Consider the following 21,851-nt stretch of genomic DNA (forward strand, 5'->3'; position numbering starts at 1 on the left):
GACAGTGTTCTTAAATATGCGCCGGGTCATCATCTAAGACTGCTATAACATGAAATATATGGCAGAATGCAGGTAAAATAGACCAGGAGACACACATTTCTTCCCCAAGGAGTTCAGTCAAAAATTTAATTAATGCATTTTTTTTTTAAACGAGCATCACCAGCATGGAAGCATGTCCTCTGGAATGGTGGCCGCAGCATGAAGTGTATACGTATGTTAAGCATATCTGGGATGTAAATACCTTGCAACGTTGGCTACAGAAGTGCCATGCAAACTCCTGTTCTCACTTTCAGGTGACATTTTAAATAAGAAGCCGGCAGCAGTTCTCCCGTAAATGTAAACAAACTTGTTTGTCTTAGCGATTGGCTGAACAAGAAGTAGGACTAAGTGGATTTCTAGGCTCTAAAATTTTACATTGTTTTGTTTTTGAGAGCAGTTATGTAACAAAAATAATCTACATTTGTAAGTTACACTTTCATGATAAAGAGATTGCACTACAGTACTTGTATGAGGTGACTTGAAGAATACTATTTCTTTTATCATTTTTACAGTACAAATATTTGTAATCAAAATAATAATACAAAGTGAGAACTGTACACTTTGTATTCCGTGCTGTAATAGAAATCAATATACTTGAAAATGTAGAAAAACATCCAAAAATAAGTAATACATTTCAATTGGTATTCTATTGTACAACAGTGCGATTAATTATTTTAAATCGCGATTAAATTATGAGTTAATCGCGTGAGTTAACTGCTATTAATCGATAGCCCTAGTAAATAATAGTACAGACAAAAACTCTCTATTAGCCACCACTATGCCAATGAATTATTGCAAGAGGAGTGAAGCTTGTGGGTCACATGTTAAATGACAGAACTTTTTATTTAGACACAAAATTCAGTAAAACTGATGAACAAAAGCTCGAAAAAGGCAAACAAAATGATGTGGTGATGAGGTTTTAAGTGTCAGATCAGAAACAAGGATGCAGGACTAAGGGAGAGCACTGAGTGAAAATATCGATCATTACCACTTCAGCTGGATATAGAACTTTGACTCCCAACGTAGACTGTCATCATGTGAAACTGCAGCTAAAATCATCATTTACCTTTATCCAAATGTCCAGTTATCCAAAGGTAATGAATGTCCCCGAAGCTAAAAGTTTCACCTATGGATAGGCTAGCCCATAAGTGTTCACTGGGGGGGGGGGGGGGAGAAGAGGGTACATCTTCTTCTGAAGCATTAGGCACTGAGTTAAGATCAGGGGTTTTCAACCAAAATTGGGTTGCCAGAATGTTTCAAAAGATGGAGTGGCAGCTCCTGTGACTCCTGTCCCATGGGGTGGGCTGGGCTCGTTTCCCTGCTCCAGGCACTGCAGCCTCTGGGGTCCCAGTGCCACGCAGGTTTAGCCCAGCTGTCATGACGACAGGAGTCCGGGTAGGCCATTTGAGTGAATGGCACTGCAACCCCATGACCCAGGTCACAACTCCACTCACACAAATTTGGTCCAGTCGGGGGGGGGGGGGGGGGGGGGGCAAACCTGAGCAGCATTGCAGCTCTGGAGGTTGCAACACCCAGAGCGGAGAGCCAAGCCCAGCCAGTCCCACAACACAGGAGATGCAGGAGCAAACACTGTGGGGTGAGTGCTGGGCAGGACCCAAGCCCCCAAAAAGGCGGGATCCAACCAAAACCATCCCAGAGCCTCCACCCCCAGACTACTTACTGGGTTGCGACAAGCCCTAAAAATTTGTAAATGGGTCCTCATCCCAAAAAAATTGAGAGCACCTGGTTTAGATGGACTATTGATCTAACCTGCATAATTCCTATGTTCACCCTGTTATGTATTAAATTCATGTATTAAAGCTTCAGTTACTACCACAGTGAAATTCTGTGAAATTCTATTTCTGCTTATCATATGATGCAGCTGGACAGTTATACAGGCTGCTGCAATCAGACCACCTGTTTGTCAGTACAAGGTTTTATGTTTCCAGTGTATTAGTGTTACAACTGAGGTAAAAGGATACAATCTCTGTGTTGACTATGACCTCTAGCCCATTAGGATGAAAAACTCCACTGATAGTCATGTTGAATTTGTCAAACTTGTGGATGGCCTGTGCAGAACGGACATCCCAGAGCACCCCATCATTTAGGACAAGGTCATCTGTGGGGTTAAAGGTGGCGCAGTTCTTCTTGTAGTTGTTGGCAAGATCTGGGTTAAACAGAGTCAATAGCTTGTTGCCAGTCTGAATATCATAGATCTTTTAGATTAAAAAGAAAGAGAAAGATTAGTTAAGATTTGTAGTTCTATCAGTGCCCAAGAACACTATGTACCATCCCTTCCAGAATGTTTTTGGTGATCCCTCTCACCCTAGCTTTCCTTATGCATCACAAATGAGAGCTTGCCAATCTCCCTTCCAAGGCATCAAACATTCAGACAGAGTTCTCCAGGCCAGAATCTGCATTTCCCCATATATTCAGATAATGCTTAGCTCATCTGGGGCTCTCTAACATGTTTAAGAAGCTTGAGATTGGTACTAGAAAACTAACCCAGTTTTGAAAAATAGGTTGCGAAGTTTTAGACAAAGGCAGCATTTAGCCAGTCTGCTACAGAAATATTTAAACTAACTTTAAAGTGATATTTACAGGCTACAAGCAAAGAAAGAGTCCATTAGCACACAGTGAAGAAAACCCTGAAATATAGGAGAGAAGGAGTTCAAGTTACTGGCAATTACACTACATGGTCTCACTAAACTGTGCCCTTATTTCCCTGAGAAGGATTTTCACAACCAAAGACAAAACCTTCATACTTTTTGTGCCTGTGACTATTTTCTCAGAGGTATTTCTCACAGCCTCGTTTCCTTCTGACCCCTGCAATGAAGCCATAAGCCTGTGTTTTTTGGATATCAATTTGTTGCCAGGTGATCACATTGCAAACTCAGATTTGATTTCCCTGGAGTGCCAAAACACTGGAAAAGCTGGACAAGGATGGATAACTCATTTGTTTAAACAAAAATATACATGAAAATTAGCAGGAGTGGCAAGGAAAACGATGAACAATCTGAATAAGTATGCTTTGTGACGTTTTTTGTCAATGTTTCTTCAGGTGAGATAATCCCTGTAATGAATTCTGTCTAGAACTGGGACCTTTAAAAGAGGAGAGGAACCCTTCAGATTGCAGGATTTTCATGGCCTGATATGTGCAAAATGTTGAAAGAGTATTATGCAGAATACACAGATAATTTAAACCAACTTATTTGTCACTGTAAAGCAAGCTCATTCTGTGCATTCCTGCTGGAAAACTTCCAATATCCCGTTTCCCTCAACTGCTGGTGAAGTACTCTTTATGGCAAAACCTTTCATTTATAAAAAGCTGCCATAACTTCTTCACAGCTGCATGTGTTCCAGTACAATTCCCTGCAGAACATCTCTCAAATGAATGGCTCATCAGGCCAGATACTAGATATGCCCATTACAATTAGAGGCACCATATGTCTAAAGGCAGGTGGCATACCATTCAGCATTAGAACCTCACTCAATTTTCAGGTTATCCCAATGCTTTTAAATGCAGTGAATAAGCTAATCTACACTTTTGAAGCTGTTCCTGTAAAGCCTTTAATTTGCCAGTTACATACAGCTCCACCGAACCCACATCAGTTAACAGATGGTACGGGTAGGGGAATAACCTTGTCATGGCTTCAAAGAATCAATTTCCACTGGTACTTACATGGGCAATGTCCCCTTTCGTGCCAATGACCCTATCCTGAGAGTGCTTGCTGAACTCCACATAGTGATCATCTGGGAAGGAATGCCTGCACAAAAACAATCAGTGATGAGGTCAATGAGCAGCAGATTCAGACTGTCCATTCTGAATCAGACACACACTGTGGAAATACTTCTGGCAGAGGTTACAATTTTTAACACACAAGAAATAAAACCTAAAAGAGCATTCTCTGCTCCACTGACCATAGAAAATGGCAGTGCTAAAATGCACACACCAGCTGAGAGTTGTCCATTTGTCAGAAGAGTATTTCCTATCTACAGTCACAAACAGTACAGCTGTGAAACACACCAGCAGCAAGGCAATTTGTGATCAAAAGTCACCTTAGAACATTAACTGCAGCTGCTCAAGAAGACGAGGTGACATTATATTTGCTAAAGAAGGCTAGGGGAAACATGTAAAATTCCCACATGCATAGATTTGAGTGCATAAAATCTCCTGTCCATAACATGCCTTCCAGTTAATTTAAACATGGTCACATTAAAAAGTTTTTGCTATTGCCCATAGTCTAGTAGGCAATGGTTAAACCTTTGAGAGAGGGGAATCTCTCCCTTCTATTTTCTAAAGAGACTAAAGAATGGTTAATATTGAAATTAATTTAACTTTGCCATGTTTGCAGTTCATAGAATATCAGGGTTGGAAGGGACACCAGAAGGTCATCTAGTCCAACCCCCTGTTCAAAGCAGGACCAATCCCCAGACAGATTTTTACCCCAGTTCCCTAAATGGGCCCCTCAAGGATTGAACTCACAACCCTGGGTTTAACAGGCCAATGCTCAAACCACTGAGCTATCCCTCGCCCCAGTAGCCATCTGCACCGCAAAATTTACCATGCAAATTACTGTGCTACACTTTTTCAGTAGCCAGCCTTAAAAGACTGTCATGATAATTTACCAATGAAGCAAAAAACAAAAAAAATGCTACTTATTTGCTTTTTATCAATATCACAATTTCATTCATCTGTCTCAAGTAAATATCCTCCAGGCAAATAGAATTTTGTAGGGCTATCTGCATCCAATGAAGTGATGAAGACACAACAACATAGGAACAGAGCCAGACTTTTTTATTCAAACACTAACAATTTGAATGTTCTGGTCATAGTTATGTTGCACTATCCTTTTACACAATATAACACTACCCATTTTTTTCCTTTGAAGTTATTTCATTTAACTGGTTTCCTGATAACTTTTAATTGTTCTAATTTTGTTTGATCATTTTAAACTAGTCAATACTGTGTGATCTTCTACAAAACCTCTAGGATAGGTAAGATTCCTTTCCCTTATCCCTAAAACAGAAGTAGTATTCAGAAGCTTGCTTTCAGGATGCACATCAACGACTCTACTAAGAAACCAGGAGCTGAAATGTTCCTTAATTTGGCCTTTGAGTACAAAAGGCTCTCTTAAGAGACCCAGATTTAGTGTAAATGTACATACCGTGCTCTAAATATTTTCTCGTTTTATAAGAAAAACTTGTTAATGTCTCAGAGTATATAGCGTCTGGTGGGATTTTCCCCCACTGCCCCAAACTCACATCTTTGGTTGGAATTAGGGATGTCAATTAATCGCAGTTAACTCAAGCGATTAACTTAAAACAAATTAATTCGATTTAAAAAATTAATCACAATTCATCGCAGTTTTAATTGCACTGTTTAACAATAATAGAATACTAATTTAAATTTCTTATAAATATTTTTAGATTTTTTTCTACATTTTCAAAATATACTGATTGCAATTACAACACAGAATACAAAGTATACTGTGCTCACTTTATATTTTTTTTATTACAAATATTTGCACTGTAAAAAGGATAAACAAAAGAACAGTACATTTATGAGAGATAATGCTACTTGCTTCTTATTTACAATGTCACCTGAAAGCGAAAACATGGCACTTTTGTTGCTGGTGTTGCAAGGTATTTACATGCTAGATATGCTAAACATTCATATGTTAAACACGCATATGCCCCTTCATGCTTCAGCCACCATTTCAGAGGACACACTTCCATTTAGATGATGCTCATTAAAAAAATAATGCACTAAATTAAATTTGTGACTGAACTCCTTGGGGGAGAATTGTATGTCTCCTACTCTGTGGTTTTACCCACAGTCTGCCATATATTTCATGTTATGGCAGTCTCAGATGACAATCCAGCACATTTTGTTTGATTTAAGAACACTAACTACAGATTTGACAAAACACAAAGAAACAAACTTGTTTGTCTTAGTGATTGGCTGAACAAGAAGTAGGACTGAGTGGACTTGTAGGCTCTAAAGTTTTACATTGTTTTGTTTTTGAGTGCGTTTATGTAAAAAAAATTCTACATTTGTAAGTTCCACTTTCATGATAAAGAGACTGCACTACAGTACTTGTATGAGGTGAATTGAAAAGTACTATTTCTTTTATCTTTTTTACAGTACAAATATTTGTAATAGAAATATAAAATGAGCACTGTATACTTTGTATTCTGTGTTATTGAAATCAATATATTTGCAAATATAGAAAACATCCAAAAATATTTAAATAAATGGTATTCTATTATTAACGGTGTGATTAAAACTGTGATTAATCATGATTTTTTTAAATCTTGTGATTAATTGCAATTAATGTTTTTAATTGTTTGACAGTTGGAATAGGTTTCCTAGCATATAGCAGCTCTCAACTGCCAAGTACTTGAATACATTTTTGCAGTTTGCCATTCCAGGGGTTTTGGGGTACATTTAAAGGTTCTTCTTTAACTTTGTGCATTTCAGACTATCAAAGAGTACCTACTTCATGTCAAAGACAGATTTCATCCCCCACAGCGCAGACAATGGTTGGCTCCACGTAGCAGATGTTAGCAGTAAAGATCCATCCTGTAGTTCAATGGTGTGAGAAAACAGCAGAGCAATACAAAGTGGAGTTATTGGTACACAAGTGTATTTTCTCACATGTACAATAGGGGTTTAGGAATGCTCAAAGGACCCTTTCTCACTGCACTACTCAGGAAGGGTGATCAGGTGGTAAATTATACCACTATACAATATTCCTCAAAAATGTTATGGCCATCTAAAGGAGCGATACATTATGATGGCAGTAGATGAGAAGGGGGTAATCCTTACCTAAGCTCCAATGCCCTGTGAGTGGAGAGGAGAACTCTTTTTTTTTTTTAATATCTTCCTAGATTCTTGCACATCAGGTTTCAAAAGGAGAGTTCTTTGTTACAGCCATTTGTATTTCTCCTATACATATGCAAAGCCACTTCAATACCCCTCTTCGTCAGCCTTACAAACACAGGTTATCTATGCAGACACAAAGCTATTGCATCCCTCTTGTGCCGTTAGGTAAAAGGAAGGATTTATATAATTCTAAGGGAGGAGAGCAAAAACTGTTCCACTGTTATTCTGCTAGTATTTTTGTAGGCTATGCTGCAAACTAGCCAGTAGATGTGCTTTGGTTCCATGTAATCCATATGGAGCAAAAACAGGACAAGGTTTAAACCACAGGAACTCAATGTTTAGATGAGGTCTTTGACTCCTTACCCTGGATGGCTCAAGGTGCGTGATGGCAGAGTTATGGCAGTTGTAACTGGCCTCCTCCTGCCCACTGAAAACATTGTAGAGCTTCAGCTGCCCAGTGCAAGTGCCCAGCATTAGGAATCGCTCCCGTGCAGAGAATGCACAGCAGGTAAAGCCACTTTCATCCTCATTTGCTTCCCGGAACACAGAAATTGGACGAAACCTGGGGAAGGAAAGAATGTAGAAAAGTGACCCAAAAGGGAGGAAAGAAAAGCAACAATAAACAAGGGTGGGACGATCTTAAAACCTGTGCTTGAAAGCTCAGGTAGCTACAGTTATTACTTCAGCTTTCTTTTTAGGGGAAGATTAGAGAGAATGACACCAGTGGAGTAGAAAGAAAACAGCTGACACTGTGGCTTGTAACATTAGGATTTGTGCCGTGCAAGATGAAATCCTTGAGTCATAACATTCTACCAGATGTAAAATCTGGATTTAATACCTTCCAAGTTGGACTGGTGGAAAATCTGTGGCATGGTCACATGGGAAAACCTGGCCAAGTGGCTAAGACCTCATGAAAGAAGCATAGAACAAGCAAAACAAGGAGAGAGGGTACATCAGGTGTCTCAGGATCATAATTTTTTTTAGGTGGTAGTGTGGTTTTATCACCACCAAAAAAGTTTGCATCAACATATGATCATTTTACAGACTTATCAGCTCCTCCCATTTATTCCACATCTGAAGAAGTCACAGACTTCTGTGTAGAGTAGGACAGCACTACTGGTGGCTGTGAGGAAGAGGAGATGGGGGTAGGCTGCAAGAACAAAATAGAGATCCTGTATTCATTAATTTGCCAAAAGCCCTGGATCGGACAGATAACCTCATGCCTTCAGTAGCTCAGCCTTTCTGCCTCAATTGCCTCACCTGTAAAGTGGGGATTACAATACTTACCTCCCAGGGTAGGGTCATGAGGCTTCATTAGTGTCTTTACGACACTCTGAAGCTTGAAGGGGCTATATTAAGTGCTAATAAATAGCAAAGAGAAACAGAATAGCTTCTTAAATTGGATTTGAAAAGTTCTCCCAATTGTCACCGTAGAAGAGAAATGTTTTTATCTGTCCAAGGAATGAGGATTCTGGGACCTGCATCCACCTTTGTGGCAGGTAAGACCTTTTGGCACAGACACCACCCAAAGAGGATTTGAGAAACATTCCTTTCTTCCTTACCTGCTGAATATAAGGTGTCTATCAAAGCATCCACCGTCCACCCCTCCATACTTCGGAAAGGCCGCCCTACGGGTCAGCCGCGAGGTAAAGTTAGTTGGCGCCTGGCGCCTCTGTTTTGGCTCAGGGCACTGGTGGGGAGTAAAGAGAGAGAAAGGGGGGCAGGTGGCAACAGGGTTCTTGCAGCGGGCATGCTGCTCCCTAAGGTACTCTGTAATTATACTGTCCAGCGTGGGTGGGGAAGGGAGGTGTCTGTCCAGCTGCTTTTTGATGGCTGGGCTCTGGCTGTAGGCGCCGTGGTCCGATTTTTGTCTCAGCACTCTGATTTTCCTGCCATTGCAGGGTGGTGGCCTCTCTCTGATGAAGCTAATCCTGCCAATCAAAGGGGAGTTGCTGGCATAAGAAGGACCTGGAAGGGCAAGTGGACCCTGGGATACAGAAGGCCTTGGTTGAGCATGGACAGAAGTGGCAGTAGAACCTACAGAAGCATGGCTACTCAGTCGGGCTGAGATACCATTAGCTATACGAGGTGTGCGAGGCAGAGCCACAGGGGAGGCAGCGGCTGCAACAGGGGTGAAGGCAGAGGAGTGAGATGCCGCAGTCATGGGTAGATCTGCCTCTTTAGTGAGGACAGTAGCAGTTTCTCCTAGCCCCTTAGAGATGAGATGGTTCCGAATCAAAAGCAGCAACTCCTTTTCAGGAAACGAGATCCTTGACTGGGCCACCACATCCGCTTTCTGCAACCGAGCCAAGGAGACATCTGTGCCAATCAGCAATGGCTTCCCCGAGACACGCTCTATCAGCTCAGCAGCATACTTGCAGAACTTGACATGGTCACTGCGCTTGTCCTGGAGCACAGGCTCCTTCATCAGTTGCTGGATCTGACAGCTGCTGAAGAGGGGAAGCTTGCTGATGATCTGCCGGACAGTACTGCTACGGGACAGCCCCACCAAGGCCTTGCAGGCTAACGCTCGGATCTGATCTGCATCTGTAATTGGCATCTTTATAGACAGCAGTGACAGCAGCACTTTGATGCCATTGTTGGACTGCACCACATTCCACATCTTGGCCAGTGTGTGCTCACTGCTTTTGGGTGCCTGGGGGAGCTTTCGTCGGGGTGTTCCCGAGATGAATTTGCCGATACTGGAGATCCGATTATCTGGGCCACACACACAGTTGATGATGATCTGAAGGGCTGACTTCTGGATCTCTGCATCATGGATGAAAAATTCACCCTCAGCAACTCCCAGGATGATGCTGATACCTAATGAGAGAAATACTTCTGTTACCATGCTAGCCTAGTTAAGCATTACACATTGTTCTACAAATCAGAGTACGAGACATTGCTCAGCTCTTCATCTGGGGACCTCTGCAGTCACCACATTCTCTCTGACCACCACAGCTGTTCCTCTATCTCCCCAGGCTAGATAATCCCCTCCACTAGTACCACCCACTGATATGCTCCGTGAATCACACCACAGCAATACTCAGTGGTGGGTCAAATATGGTCTCTCACAGAAGGTGATCAGGCATGGTCCATGTTTGCTTTAGGCCAAGCACCTCACCAGACTGCAGCTATGACATGGGGACTGACATCACAGAAAGCAGCTATTATGTACGTAACAAAGCAAAAGTGTAGGAGAGGGTAACTTTTTATTTAAAAAAAGGACAATATACATCACACCCTCCAGAGTGACTCAAAGAAAAAAGGCTGGAACTGATTGCTTTTTGGTCAAAAAGCATCTATTACTTTCATTGTTCTTCAAACCCAACCTTCATTCCAGGGAGGACCAGTGTGCTGCCCAGAGAAAGTGCTGACACGAGAGATTCTCTCTCACAGCTACACCAAGTGTCTCTTCCCCAGCCCCACTTCTATAACATGACAGGCCCCTTCCTGCTAACATTTAGAGCCCAGAAATCAGCCAGTTGATTCATTTGCAAGCTGTAAGTGTGTGGCATGACTGACCCAAGAGACTGAATCAAAAAGGGGCACACTCATCAGCTGTTTAATTATTTAACAGTCAGTACTCCCCTCCTACCCACTCCCAATGCCATATCCCATGAGGACACTAAGAGTCCGGGAAGCTGAGTGACCCTCACTCTCCCATTGGAAATGTGGATTTGCCAGTATTATTTGTTGAGCACTGACAATGTGCTCTGGGTTCTTCAGAACAAGGAGGAGACAAAGGCTGTGCCCTCCAGGAGTTTACAATTTAAGTACTATATCACAATCTCCTTTCATTTATTTGCATCACTGGCTGTGACTATGAACCGAGTGCTGTAGCCCTCTATCTTACTGTGGGGGGCATGAAACAAGTCACCTAAATACCATTTAACTAAAGATATGCTGGTCCTGCTTTGAACAGGGGATTGGACTAGATGACCTCCTGAGGTCTCTTCCAACTCTAATATTCTATGATTGTTAAAGTACTTAAACCCTAAAGGCCAAGCTCAGCTTACCCACAGTGGAGACAGTAGATCCTGCTTCATCCAACACATCTACAGGCTCTGCCAGCTGCAACTGGATTTTAGGAACCACAGTAAGGATAGCCAGAACATCCAAAGCGTAGCGTACTGTGTCATTCCTGGAAGAGGACAGCAAAAGAAATAATTAGAAATACTAGGATAGAACATTTATAACACTTCAACAGGACTCCCTGCAGATTCTTCTCTCTTTGGCTACATGTTGGATACTGCAATGTAGGATGAGGTCCAGGGGATGAGATGTCTCAGGAATTTATCAGAAAGTAGTTTTGCTCTGGCAGCATGCTGCTGTAGCGAGCCTATTGTCAAAAACAGCAGAGAGGCCTTTAGGAGTGACATCTCCTAGATTAGTTCTGTCCAACTCTAGAGTTTGGTCACTATAGAATTTCCTCTGAGGTCACCAGTCTAAGCATAATATAGTAAATCAGCAGCTTCCAACACCCACTTTTTGACTGGCCAGATAGTCATAACCTCTATATAGGCTCATATTTCAAAACACCTGGCCAAATTCAGCAAAGTCAACACAGAGAGATGAGAAGTATCTCTCCTTGACCCAGCTAATGGAGATTTGCCCTCTGCAGGGTAGCCTAAATAGTTGGTTTTTCCCTTCTCTCTGCACTATGAAAGATTATGTTTTCTAGTCTCCAACAATGCTGTGGTTATTGCTTTCTGCTACTAAGCAAACACAATGAAAAGTAAGCAAAGTTAGGGGTGGATGGGAAATGCAGCGGATTAAGACTGGTTAAAATCTACTCAGCTTCTATTTTACCATTAATTCTTGAAAACTAGAACATTCTGGCTCTGTAGAGCCTTTATGGCATTCACATCATCATGTTTCCACTGTGGTTCAGCTGTCAATGATACTCCTTCTTTCATATACACTAACTGCATGACTATAGCACAGGCTCCCTGCAGATCATGAGACACTGTGTATGTGTGCCCTTAATCAGATGTTGGGGCTCTGTTTAATGTAAAAATGGAAAATTTTCTTATTTAAAGTATTCAATGCCCCACTACAGAGTTGCACCCTACAGTTTGGGAAATGCAGTAGTATAGTATAGTTTCTACTGTCTCACCTGGCATAGTATGTCTTCCAGTTGCATGCTATGGAGATAAGCTGGAGCATGAGTTGCACACAAGACAATTTGAGAAAGACTTCTGCTGGCTCCCAGTAGAGCTGTGCTGGACCATACTCTATTAGAAACTCCATCATCTCCACAATCTGCTCATGAGTGTAGGAACAGGCCTGTAGGGAGGAGGCAGGGTGAATTAAAGAGCTATGACAAAGGTTATATGCTTAGTAGAGATTACATCCTATATTCTTAGGAAATCACTCCCCTTGGCAGTTGCATGAACATCCAAGGCTAGTGGCATTAAGACACCACGCAGCTAATAAATACAATTTCACTCGTAGTTAACTTGCTGTTGTTTTGCACTTTATTCCCTTACTATACTATCTAGTGTAGCTGCCACTACATAGATGCTAGAGAAATGACTAAAACAATATCCTTCAAGTTTCCCACTAGACCTAGAAATGACAAGTGAGTTTGAGAAAAGCTAAGAAAGAGCATCAAAATAAAAGTTCTGGCCTCATGGGGCTAATATACGGTAACTACTACACAATTTAGAAAGAGTTCAGTAAGAATTTTACACTAATATGATTCAAACTCTCAAAAAGCTGCAGTAAAATGGAGTTACAGTCCCTAAATTCCAATCATAAAAACCATTTAAAATAGAAAAAAACCTGAATAGGCTTTTTTCTCGACCTTCGTCACTTCATCTTTCATACATTTCAATAAACATGTGTTTTACAACATAAAAGAAAAGTGACTTTAACACAAGATTCCTGCATTTTTAATTCCTTTGTTTTTCTGAATGAAACTAAGTGTAATTTTTGTCACTCCACAGAAGTGGAAGTTGTCTTTTCAGTTCACATCTAAAAACACAGCAAATCACCAGAACAGAAACCATAAATGTATTGAATTTGCTCCCTCAGGACAAATGGTTAATGGATTTACAATTTAAGATCAACTGGAAAAAATAGGAACTAAAGGTAACACAAGGATTTCTTAGCTTATTTCTAAAGACTATTGTCCTCCTTGGGCACAGAGAGGATTGTTCCCTCTGTTGCCAGAGCAGAATCTCACAACGTGACCCAAATTCTCTTCAGTACCTTTAAAAACTTTCTTGATCTTGCCCTTTCAGAGGTGAAAAGCATGAGAAGGAAGTAGGTATGTGATGAAAAAGTTCTGATTAGACACTCTTAGCTTAACTCTTTGATGGGAAAGAAGTGGCAGCTCCCAATTAAATGAAAGCCAAATACCCCCTGAAACTTTGCTACAGCCATTTTTCTATTGCCATGAAGTTCACTGGGGAAAAAAACAAAACAGTCTGTTGTGTGTCCTGCATGGATTCCACTGACTTCAGAAGACATTATTTCATTTCCATGTCTGCGACAATGTGAAAACGTCACACACAGACTGCTCACCTTGTACGGTGGTTGCGGATGGACCAGAATGCCACCTTCAGTGCGCTGGAGCGACTGCTTCACCTGTTCAAGTTTGATGGCAAGGTGAGCTTCAAAGTACCTGCGCAGGGCCATGCAAGTGTGCTTCCCAGTTTGGCGACTGGCAAAGATCTCGTCGTCACTGAGGAGGGCTCCCTGGTCTTCCAGGTTTAAGATCTCCAAGGTGCTGATCTATACAAAGCAAGTCAAGAAAGGGGAAGCATCTTTTCACTAGGCTCATTCTTCAGGAGTAAGATGCCTACAACTGCCAACTGCATATGTACGAAAACTTACCCTATAGAGCTAACCTCACTATCAGGATGGATATCAAATATCACAGCTGAAACTGTAGATTTGTGTTCTCTTTCAGCTATTAAGCCTCTTTTTGCAGAGATAGAGATAACTGGGTGAATAGCAACATTCTCCGGAAAGAGTAGTTCCCTGTCCCCCGTTACACATAAAACCAAAGGCAAATCCCATAGCCACATCAGGACAGATCTGGAAAAGGTGTTTCTACAGCAATCACATGAGAATTAGAATACACGTTGGTGGAATGGTATCACTCATGAGGTGAAAGGTCTGAGAACTAAGCCAAAGTTAGAATTTAATAGGCCATTGCCCAACCAAGAAGCCATTGCTCAACCAAGGAGCAGCACTAACAGGCTGTTTGGGAAGTGTCACCCAGTCCTCAGCCTTAAAGACAATAATCAATAGGACCGGCTCTAGGCACCAGCAAACCAAGCATGTGCTTGGGGCGGCACAATTCCAGGGGCGGCATTCCGGGAGGTTTTTTTGGGGGGGGGCGCTTTGGCAGTTGCGCTGAGGTTTGTTTTGGTTTTTTGGGGGGGCCCGGGGGCGAGGGCGGCAAAAAACCTAGAGCCATCCCTGATAGTATATTTGAGTGTGAGAAGAGAGTAAAAATGACCCCAAAATGAGGAGGCAAGCTACTCACATCCATCCCACAGAATCCCCACATCCCACCTCCATCTATTCCAATGGGAGGGAGGGAGGGTTGGAGAAAATGGAGCTCTTTACAGCTATAAAGGTAAGAGCTCTAAAACCTGACACTAAAGCAATGTCTCGGAACACAAAAGGAGACTGTAATCGTTACCAAGTTCACTAGGCGACGGAGGCCATCATGCCTGTCGAAGAGCTCCAGGACAGCACGGAAGGAGAAGCAAATGGAGAAGAACATGGTAGCATGGCAGCAGCCCGAGGCATGGGAGCATTCCATCAACCACAGGGTGTAGTTCACAACATCCGACAGCACGTTATGGGGATGCATGCACACCTACAAAGCAAAAGGTGCAATGACAACCCTCCCATCCTGAGGACAGACACACTGATTGCGTGCTTACACTCAGACAGTCACCACTCACTACATAAGAAGTGAAGTAATTACTAATATAGTTGCTTTTATCCTGAGCAGCAATGAGCACAACCTCTGAATCTCAAACTGAAGGACACAACTCGAAAACATGTGCGTGGCTCAAAAGACTTTGCCCCATTTAGCCCACAGTGGCTGACTGCACCATGGTCCCACCTCTCTGGATAGGAAGTGGGATTTTTAACAAACTGTTTTATTAACCTGTAATCTTTAGTCATATACCATACTTTAAAAAAAAAAAATCCAAAAGCCCATTAGCCTTGCTAAGGTCAGACAATATGACCTTGTTTCAGATCATTATTTATATTTATCAAGCACGGGAGAGGCAGCTTAGACAAACAGAAATGTTCTTTGACTTGCAGAGTTTACATCTGAATATAAACCAGGAGCTTCAGAAAAGTGGGGTTTGGATCATTGGAAAGGCCTGTCGAACAGGTTCTCCTTATTAGGGCAGTAGGGGTGTACAGAGACAAGAGGATCCTAAGTGCCAGTAGTTAGAAGTGCTCTAGTTAGATCAAGCTAGCTAACTAATTTTCCATCCCCTGTCCTGTGTTTTCTGGAACCACTCCCCTTTGCTCCCTGCCAGACAGCTGGAGGAAGTCAGATGATAGTGATGTGCTGGCTGCCAATTATCCAGAGATTTTGGTTAACTGCCACCACTTTTAGACAGTGGTGTTCACCGTGCTATGCTAGCAGAAATCCCTCTTCAGCTCCAGGTTAACTGCTCATCATGCAGGATAACCACAAATCTGTACACTACTTGTTTACTGGAGTTGGCGTCAAACAGAAAAGAAATAAGCAGAAATTCAGGAACAGTCAGACACTAAGGAATTTAATAGACAGAATTGTAGTTTCTTATGTTAACTACTAGTTTAGTTGCTACTGTCCTTAGTTGAAAAAGAGAGCCTAAGAAGTTAAGGTGATATGGCCAGGAACCACATGTAGCCTACTGTGACTTTGGAAGTGTGGTACACCTGTGGGGCTAAATACAGGGTACCACCAAAACCTGTCTAAAGGGGCTCAAAGATGGTAGCCACAGTCAGTGTTAAATGAAAGATATGATCTATGGTCAAGTCTCTTAACTATACATCCCTTTGAGACCAGCACTCCAGTACCCCAGTTTGGTACCTACCAGAACAGAGTATCATAGAAGAAACAAAAGCAAGGCTCCTTGCTCCAGGAGCTAGAGTGTGAACAGCTTCAGTTACTGTGCAGTGACCTCTCCAGGCAACTCAGAACAACTAGTTACTGTATTCTGAGAGAGTTATATCCAGCCCGTCTCATTTTAAGAAGCCAGTCATTGCACAAAACTACATTTGTAGCAGTCATTCTAACATACTATTCAAAGCAATTTAAAAACAGACAAAATCTGGAGGGATGTTGTTAGCAGATTCTCATAATCTGACAAGAGGAGACAAAGACAAACTTCCTAGTGGCAGATAAAAAAAAAAAAAAATGTCAGGTAAGGAAATAACTCTCCTTAGCTACTCTGTTCATAGCTTCATAGATCTGAAGGCCAGGAGGGACCATTATGATCACCTGGTCTGATCTCCTGCGTAACAAAGGCCATGATGCTGTCTATGCTTTCATAGAATCAGAGAAATGCAGGGCTATAAGGGACACAAGAAGTCCCAAGTCCAGTCCACTGTGCTGTAGCATAAGTAAGAAAACCTAGATCATCCCTGACAAGTGCTTGTCCAACCTGTTTTTAAAAACCTCCATTGATGGGGATTCCACAACCTCTCTTAAAAGCCTATTCCAGAGCTTAATATAATTATAGTTAGAAAGTTTTCCCTAATATCTAACCTAACTCTCTCTTGCTGTAGATTAAGCTAATTAATTCTTGTCCTACCTTCAGTGGTCATAAAGAGCACAGTGATCAACTGTTCTCCATAACAGCCTTTAATAAATTTGAAAACTTATCAGGTCTCCCACTGAATTTCTTCTTGTTGATTTCATACCAGTTCTCCAATTTGTCACATTTTGAATTCTAATCCCATCCTCCAAACTGCTTGCAACCCCTCCCAGCATGGTGTCATCAGCAAATTTTATAAACATATGCTCCACTCTGTTATCCAAGTCATTAATTAAAATACTGACTAGTACGAGACCCAGAACTAATCCCTGTGGGATCCCACGAGATATGCCCTCCCAGATTAACTGTGAACCATTGTTGCAGGTGAACTATACAATGAAGTGTGGGTGGCCTCATGAAGTTTCACTGCTTGTTTTGGAGCCTCCCTCTGGACCGTGCAATAGAGCAGCCACCCAAGCTTGGATTTTATGTGGAAAAGCAATCCCAGTAAATCAGTAGCCACGAATTCATAGATTTGAAAGGCCAGAAGGGAGCAATATGATCATATGACCTTCTACATAATACAGATTACAAAATTGGGAAGGGGGGTTGGCAAATTTTCCTGTGATTTTACGTTCTGCTATTCCCCCGGTTACACCCTCTGGAAGGAGTTACACACCCCCATACTTAAACATAATCAGTCAAACACTCTCTCAGTGGTACTGTACATATTCCTTCACTTCACTCCTTCTCTATACAGGCCAGGGCCTCAAAACAGTAGCTGGCTCTTCAGTTCTACCATTGAACTGTTCATTCATTGTTTGAACCAACAGTGACACAGAGCTTCTTGATACCCTGTGAATCACTACAACCCTAGTAAGGGAATGTCTCTTACCCTCTCCATGGCATCCTGGTTGTAGGATAGATAATATAAGCACATGGAGACCCCTGTAGCTGCCATGGAAGGACGAGGAATCTCTAGCAGCTTCTGCACTCCTCCATGAGCAACAAACTCCGTAGCAAACTTGTTGTGGAGCAGCAACGATGCCAAATGCTAAGAAAAGAAAGCAGGTTAGTGTGGGATTTCCCATACTTCTCTCAGTGCTCTGCAACACTTGAGAAAGATCCTGCCCTGCTACTTGTATAGGGAGGTAGCAGAGAAATGTGGTTCCCTAATTCCTATTCTCCCCACCATCACAGGCAGCAGAATGTAAAATTTAACTTATGTCAACACCTTTCTGTTATACAGTAACTCCTCGCTTAACGTTGTAGTTATGTTCCTGAAAAATGCGACTTTAAACGAAACTATGTTAAGCGAATATGAACACTCAAAGAACTTTATAAAGGCTGGAAAGAATCGTCAGTTTACACATCGGGAATCTTAACCTAACTGCACTTCAGTGATTTGTTCAAGGTTACACAGCCAATTAGCAGTAATGCCAAGATTAGAACCTGCAATTGACATTTATTCACTTGCTCTCGCCACTAGAAATCACTCCCCATTTATTTCATATGACAAATGGGAAGTGGTCTCTCCCACTTGTTGCTTGCTTTGTCCCTGCAGAGCAAGGAAGCATCTGATTCAAATTGATTCCATTTCCAATCCCAGGCCAGCTTGCATGACATACAGGTGCCATCTACTGAAGGAGAAGAGCATTCATCTCAGAAGCCTTTGAGCCCGCAGAGCAAATAGCTGGTTCAATGCACCAAATTCAACACACAACTTCTTTGCACTATAAGAGTAATTTACCTTTAGAGCTTCAAAGGTAAGCAGCACATCATTGGTCCGTTTCAGGTCAATGTAGAACATCATCAGCTCTCTTGATCCAAGTTGCATGAAGATAGGGAGCAGCTGAAAACAGTGAGAATTGAGAGACTTGCTCAATGTTTCATAGCATTTAAAAGATCTGTTTTATTTTTTACTCTTTTCCCAAACCCCAATTTTGCCCTATTAGAGGATACCTGTTATGAGAGGTCAAAGGTACCCAGCTCCATCCATAGGAAGCAATAAAAGTTAACAGACCTCTTGTAATACATCTGCTGACTGCAGCAAGGTGCATGACAGCGACCACATGGAAATCTCAAGCCACTCCTTCTGTAAGAATATGACATGTCCATACAGGGAACACCCTGGCGGTAGGTTCCGTTTTCCATCTGTGCAAAGACAACTACCCAACAAAAAACAGGAGAGCAGGGCAACAAAGCCAAAACCCCTTCATATAAAATTATATGTGCAAGTATTAACTCAAAATTTTATATCTTACTATTGCTGACAGACTGCATGCCATCCAGCATGCAGCAATACATGGGGATTATTATGACAGTCCCATAGTTTCTTTGGTTCTCTCAGAAGCAAAGAGTGCATATGCACATGTAAGGTATGCCATAAAGCAATTTTGTGTCCAGATATACAACAAAGCAAACAGCTCCATTTTCCAGCTTTTCTGTGCAGCATGAATGGAGCTAACTTCCAGAAACCAGGATTACTGAAACGGTCACACAAGGCACTTGGTTTAACACTTCACACATACATGGCATCTTTCCTCTCAAAGCACATTACAAATGTAGGGTGTAAATCTTAATTTTACAGATATCTGGAAACATATACAATTTCCCTACGATATTTGCCCCATCTCACACAACAAATCACTAAGAGTTAAGAAAAAGAAACAGAATCCAGGAGTCTGATTCCCAGTGACCTACTCTATAACCGTTAGCCAGGACTGCCGCTTAGTTTCACCTTAACCATTTATGTCTCATATTTTAAGTGAACAATTAGTCTGAAGATAATTTACACTTTAGGAATCTATAGTGACCTATGCCACATTCAGGACACACCCTGAAATGGAACAATGGCACTCAGATCTTTCCCCCTAATATCATACATAGGGTTGGCAGAATTTGATTATTTTTTGTTTAAATTTTGATAATTATTTTTATTTTGAAGGGTTTTTTTTCTATTTTTAACTATTTTTATTTTTACAGTTGTGGGGCATATAGGGTTGGAGTTCATGTTAGCAGTACTGACGGTGGGGTTGCAGGGGCTAACTGCAACTGAGAGGCCCAAGACATCAGGGCTCAAGATGTGGCTGCAGTCATCCAGGCCTGATGGAGCAGAGACCCCCAGACAGGACTGAACAGGATAATGAGCCCCCCAGCCGGGGGGAGGCCATCCCACTGCTGAACAGTTCCTTCCCAGGGACAGTTCCCACACTCTTTGCTGATGAGTGAGCAAGTGGGGCCGTGACAGCAGAGCTGAAGAGGGATCCCTTGATGGCCACAGGACTGGTGACACTGGATCCCTGCAGGTGTGGGGAAGGCTGGGGTTCTAACGGGGTACAGCAAAGACCCCTAGCCAGGGCCTGAGGACGACAATGAGTCCCCAGCTGCAGGGGTGGACACCACACTGCTGAATGGCACCTGCCCAGGAATAAAGCCATTCAGAAGTGGAATAGCATCCTCCATGGGCAGGGACAACGATGACTCCTCCTTGCAGTACTGGCCAGAGGTCTCTTCTGCCAGGCCAGGATCGCAGTTTTCCCCACACCTTGCGCCTGCAGGGACCGGATGTCACTGGCTCCACTCACTCATGCACCAGCCAGAAGCGTGGAGGCTGCCCCAGGCTGGAACTGCCGGGGGCTCATCCACTTCCTTGCAGTCCTGGCCAGGGGTTTCCGCTCCTCTGGACCAGGAGACCACAGCCTCCCTTGCACCTTATGCCTACAGGGATCAGATGTCACTGGTCCCGCAATCCATGCAGGTTGCCCTCTGCAGCTCCACTGTCACAGGAGTGAGGGAGCTAAGCAGGGACCACTGAGCTGCAAAGGATACCCTGCAGGCCACAGGGCCAGTGACACCCAGTCTCTATGGGGTGTGGGGAAGGCTGCGGTTCTGGCAGGGCAAAACAGAGATCCCCTTCACTCCCAACTCATGAGTGAGAGAGTGGGTCTGTCACAGCAGGACTGCAGTGGACACCCTCCACTGCCACAGGAGCCATTCAGCAGTGCGGTGGTCTCCCTTGTGGCCAAGGGCTCATCTTCCTCCTCTTTGCAGTCCTAGCCAGGGATCTCTGCTCTGTCCTACCAGGATCGCACCCCTCCCTGTATCTTGTGACTCCCGAAATCAGGTGTCACTGGTGCTGAGGCAGCACAGGAAACCCTCTGCCTGGTGTCACCAATTGATTTGTTTTAGTCTATTTCAGTGGGTCAATAGAAATCAACTTTCACCGACAGTTATTGATTAAAAGCAAATCTTGCCAAGCCTAAAACATACAAAAGTCTCATCAAAACAATTAAAACTCAGTCTGCTTCCTCCCCTCCCCTATATGCTCACCTCTTGGTATTCTCCTAAGGGGGTCAGGTACTGCAGAATTAGTCTCTGCTCTATGGCAGGAGTCAAAGGGTAAAGGGTATAGTTGGTGCCAATTACCCATGGGGACATTTCTGACCAGCTGCTGTTGGATAACTCAACAAACATCCGCTCTGGCTCTGAAGAAGAGAAGCCCAGTTTTTGTTTGGCCTTCCGGAAGCTGTCTCTTTCATGCTGTTTCCCTGATTTGCTTTTCCTTAGTCCCATGTCCTCAAGCTTTGTGGCAGAATTCACTCGACTGCTGGTCTTGTGGCTTGTATCAAGATGAAAAGAGATGTCCATATCCCCGGCAACTTCCTCCTGTTCCCCATCTACTGCCATCTCCCCATAGTCCATATCCACAGCCTCTTCATCCAGAGGCAACAGAGGTTCCGAAGGCAGTTTCCGAGGACTGGGACGCTTGTTTTCCTGTTTCATGGTCATTTCATTACCCTGTAGCTCCCGTAGCCGTCGAAGAACCAAAGCTACCTGTCATGCAAAGAAACAAGTCAGAATGCATCCACTGACTTCATGTAATAACCAAATAGTGCATCTAGCCTGCTCCAAAGATTGGCCATTACCAGATTTGTAAGTCTTCTCACGCTTATCATAGATCCAGCTCTTTAGCATAAGGTATCATGCATGCTGTGGTCTGCATTTGGGCCAGAAATAATCTGCCTCAAATATTTAAACCTAAGGAATTCTAATCAAGCAAAAGGGAAGGTACTTTTAGCCATAATGGCTTCCTGTATGAATAAGGCCAACAATACCCAACATCCTTATGACTGACGAGGAGGCGGCCTGGGAGTTATAATCAACAACTGAAATGCTATAGCCAGAATACA

At 42.7% G+C, this 21,851-nt stretch overlaps 1 protein-coding gene across 5 annotated transcripts in view; it reads right to left on the reverse strand.

The window, feature by feature from the left end:
• The window catches only part of DCAF1 (DDB1 and CUL4 associated factor 1), a 112,117-nt gene that overhangs the window by 47,482 nt on the left and 42,784 nt on the right, over window positions 1-21,851 (reverse strand). For all 5 annotated transcript variants that reach the window (XM_042861764.2, XM_005285282.5, XM_042861762.2 and 2 more), the window contains 12 exons: window positions 20,992-21,495; window positions 18,410-18,511; window positions 17,555-17,713; window positions 14,589-14,768; window positions 13,460-13,669; window positions 12,048-12,217; window positions 10,948-11,072; window positions 8,491-9,751; window positions 7,292-7,490; window positions 6,543-6,625; window positions 3,722-3,806; window positions 2,022-2,255 (listed from right to left, as the gene is read on the reverse strand). In XM_042861764.2, coding sequence (XP_042717698.1) covers window positions 2,022-2,255; window positions 3,722-3,806; window positions 6,543-6,625; window positions 7,292-7,490; window positions 8,491-9,751; window positions 10,948-11,072; window positions 12,048-12,217; window positions 13,460-13,669; window positions 14,589-14,768; window positions 17,555-17,713; window positions 18,410-18,511; window positions 20,992-21,495 — 3,312 coding nt within the window. The remainder of the gene's footprint in view (window positions 1-2,021; window positions 2,256-3,721; window positions 3,807-6,542; window positions 6,626-7,291; window positions 7,491-8,490; window positions 9,752-10,947; window positions 11,073-12,047; window positions 12,218-13,459; window positions 13,670-14,588; window positions 14,769-17,554; window positions 17,714-18,409; window positions 18,512-20,991; window positions 21,496-21,851) is intronic.

This window comes from Chrysemys picta, chromosome 7 (genome assembly GCF_011386835.1).
Source record: "Chrysemys picta bellii isolate R12L10 chromosome 7, ASM1138683v2, whole genome shotgun sequence".
Classification (NCBI taxonomy): domain Eukaryota; kingdom Metazoa; phylum Chordata; order Testudines; family Emydidae; genus Chrysemys; species Chrysemys picta.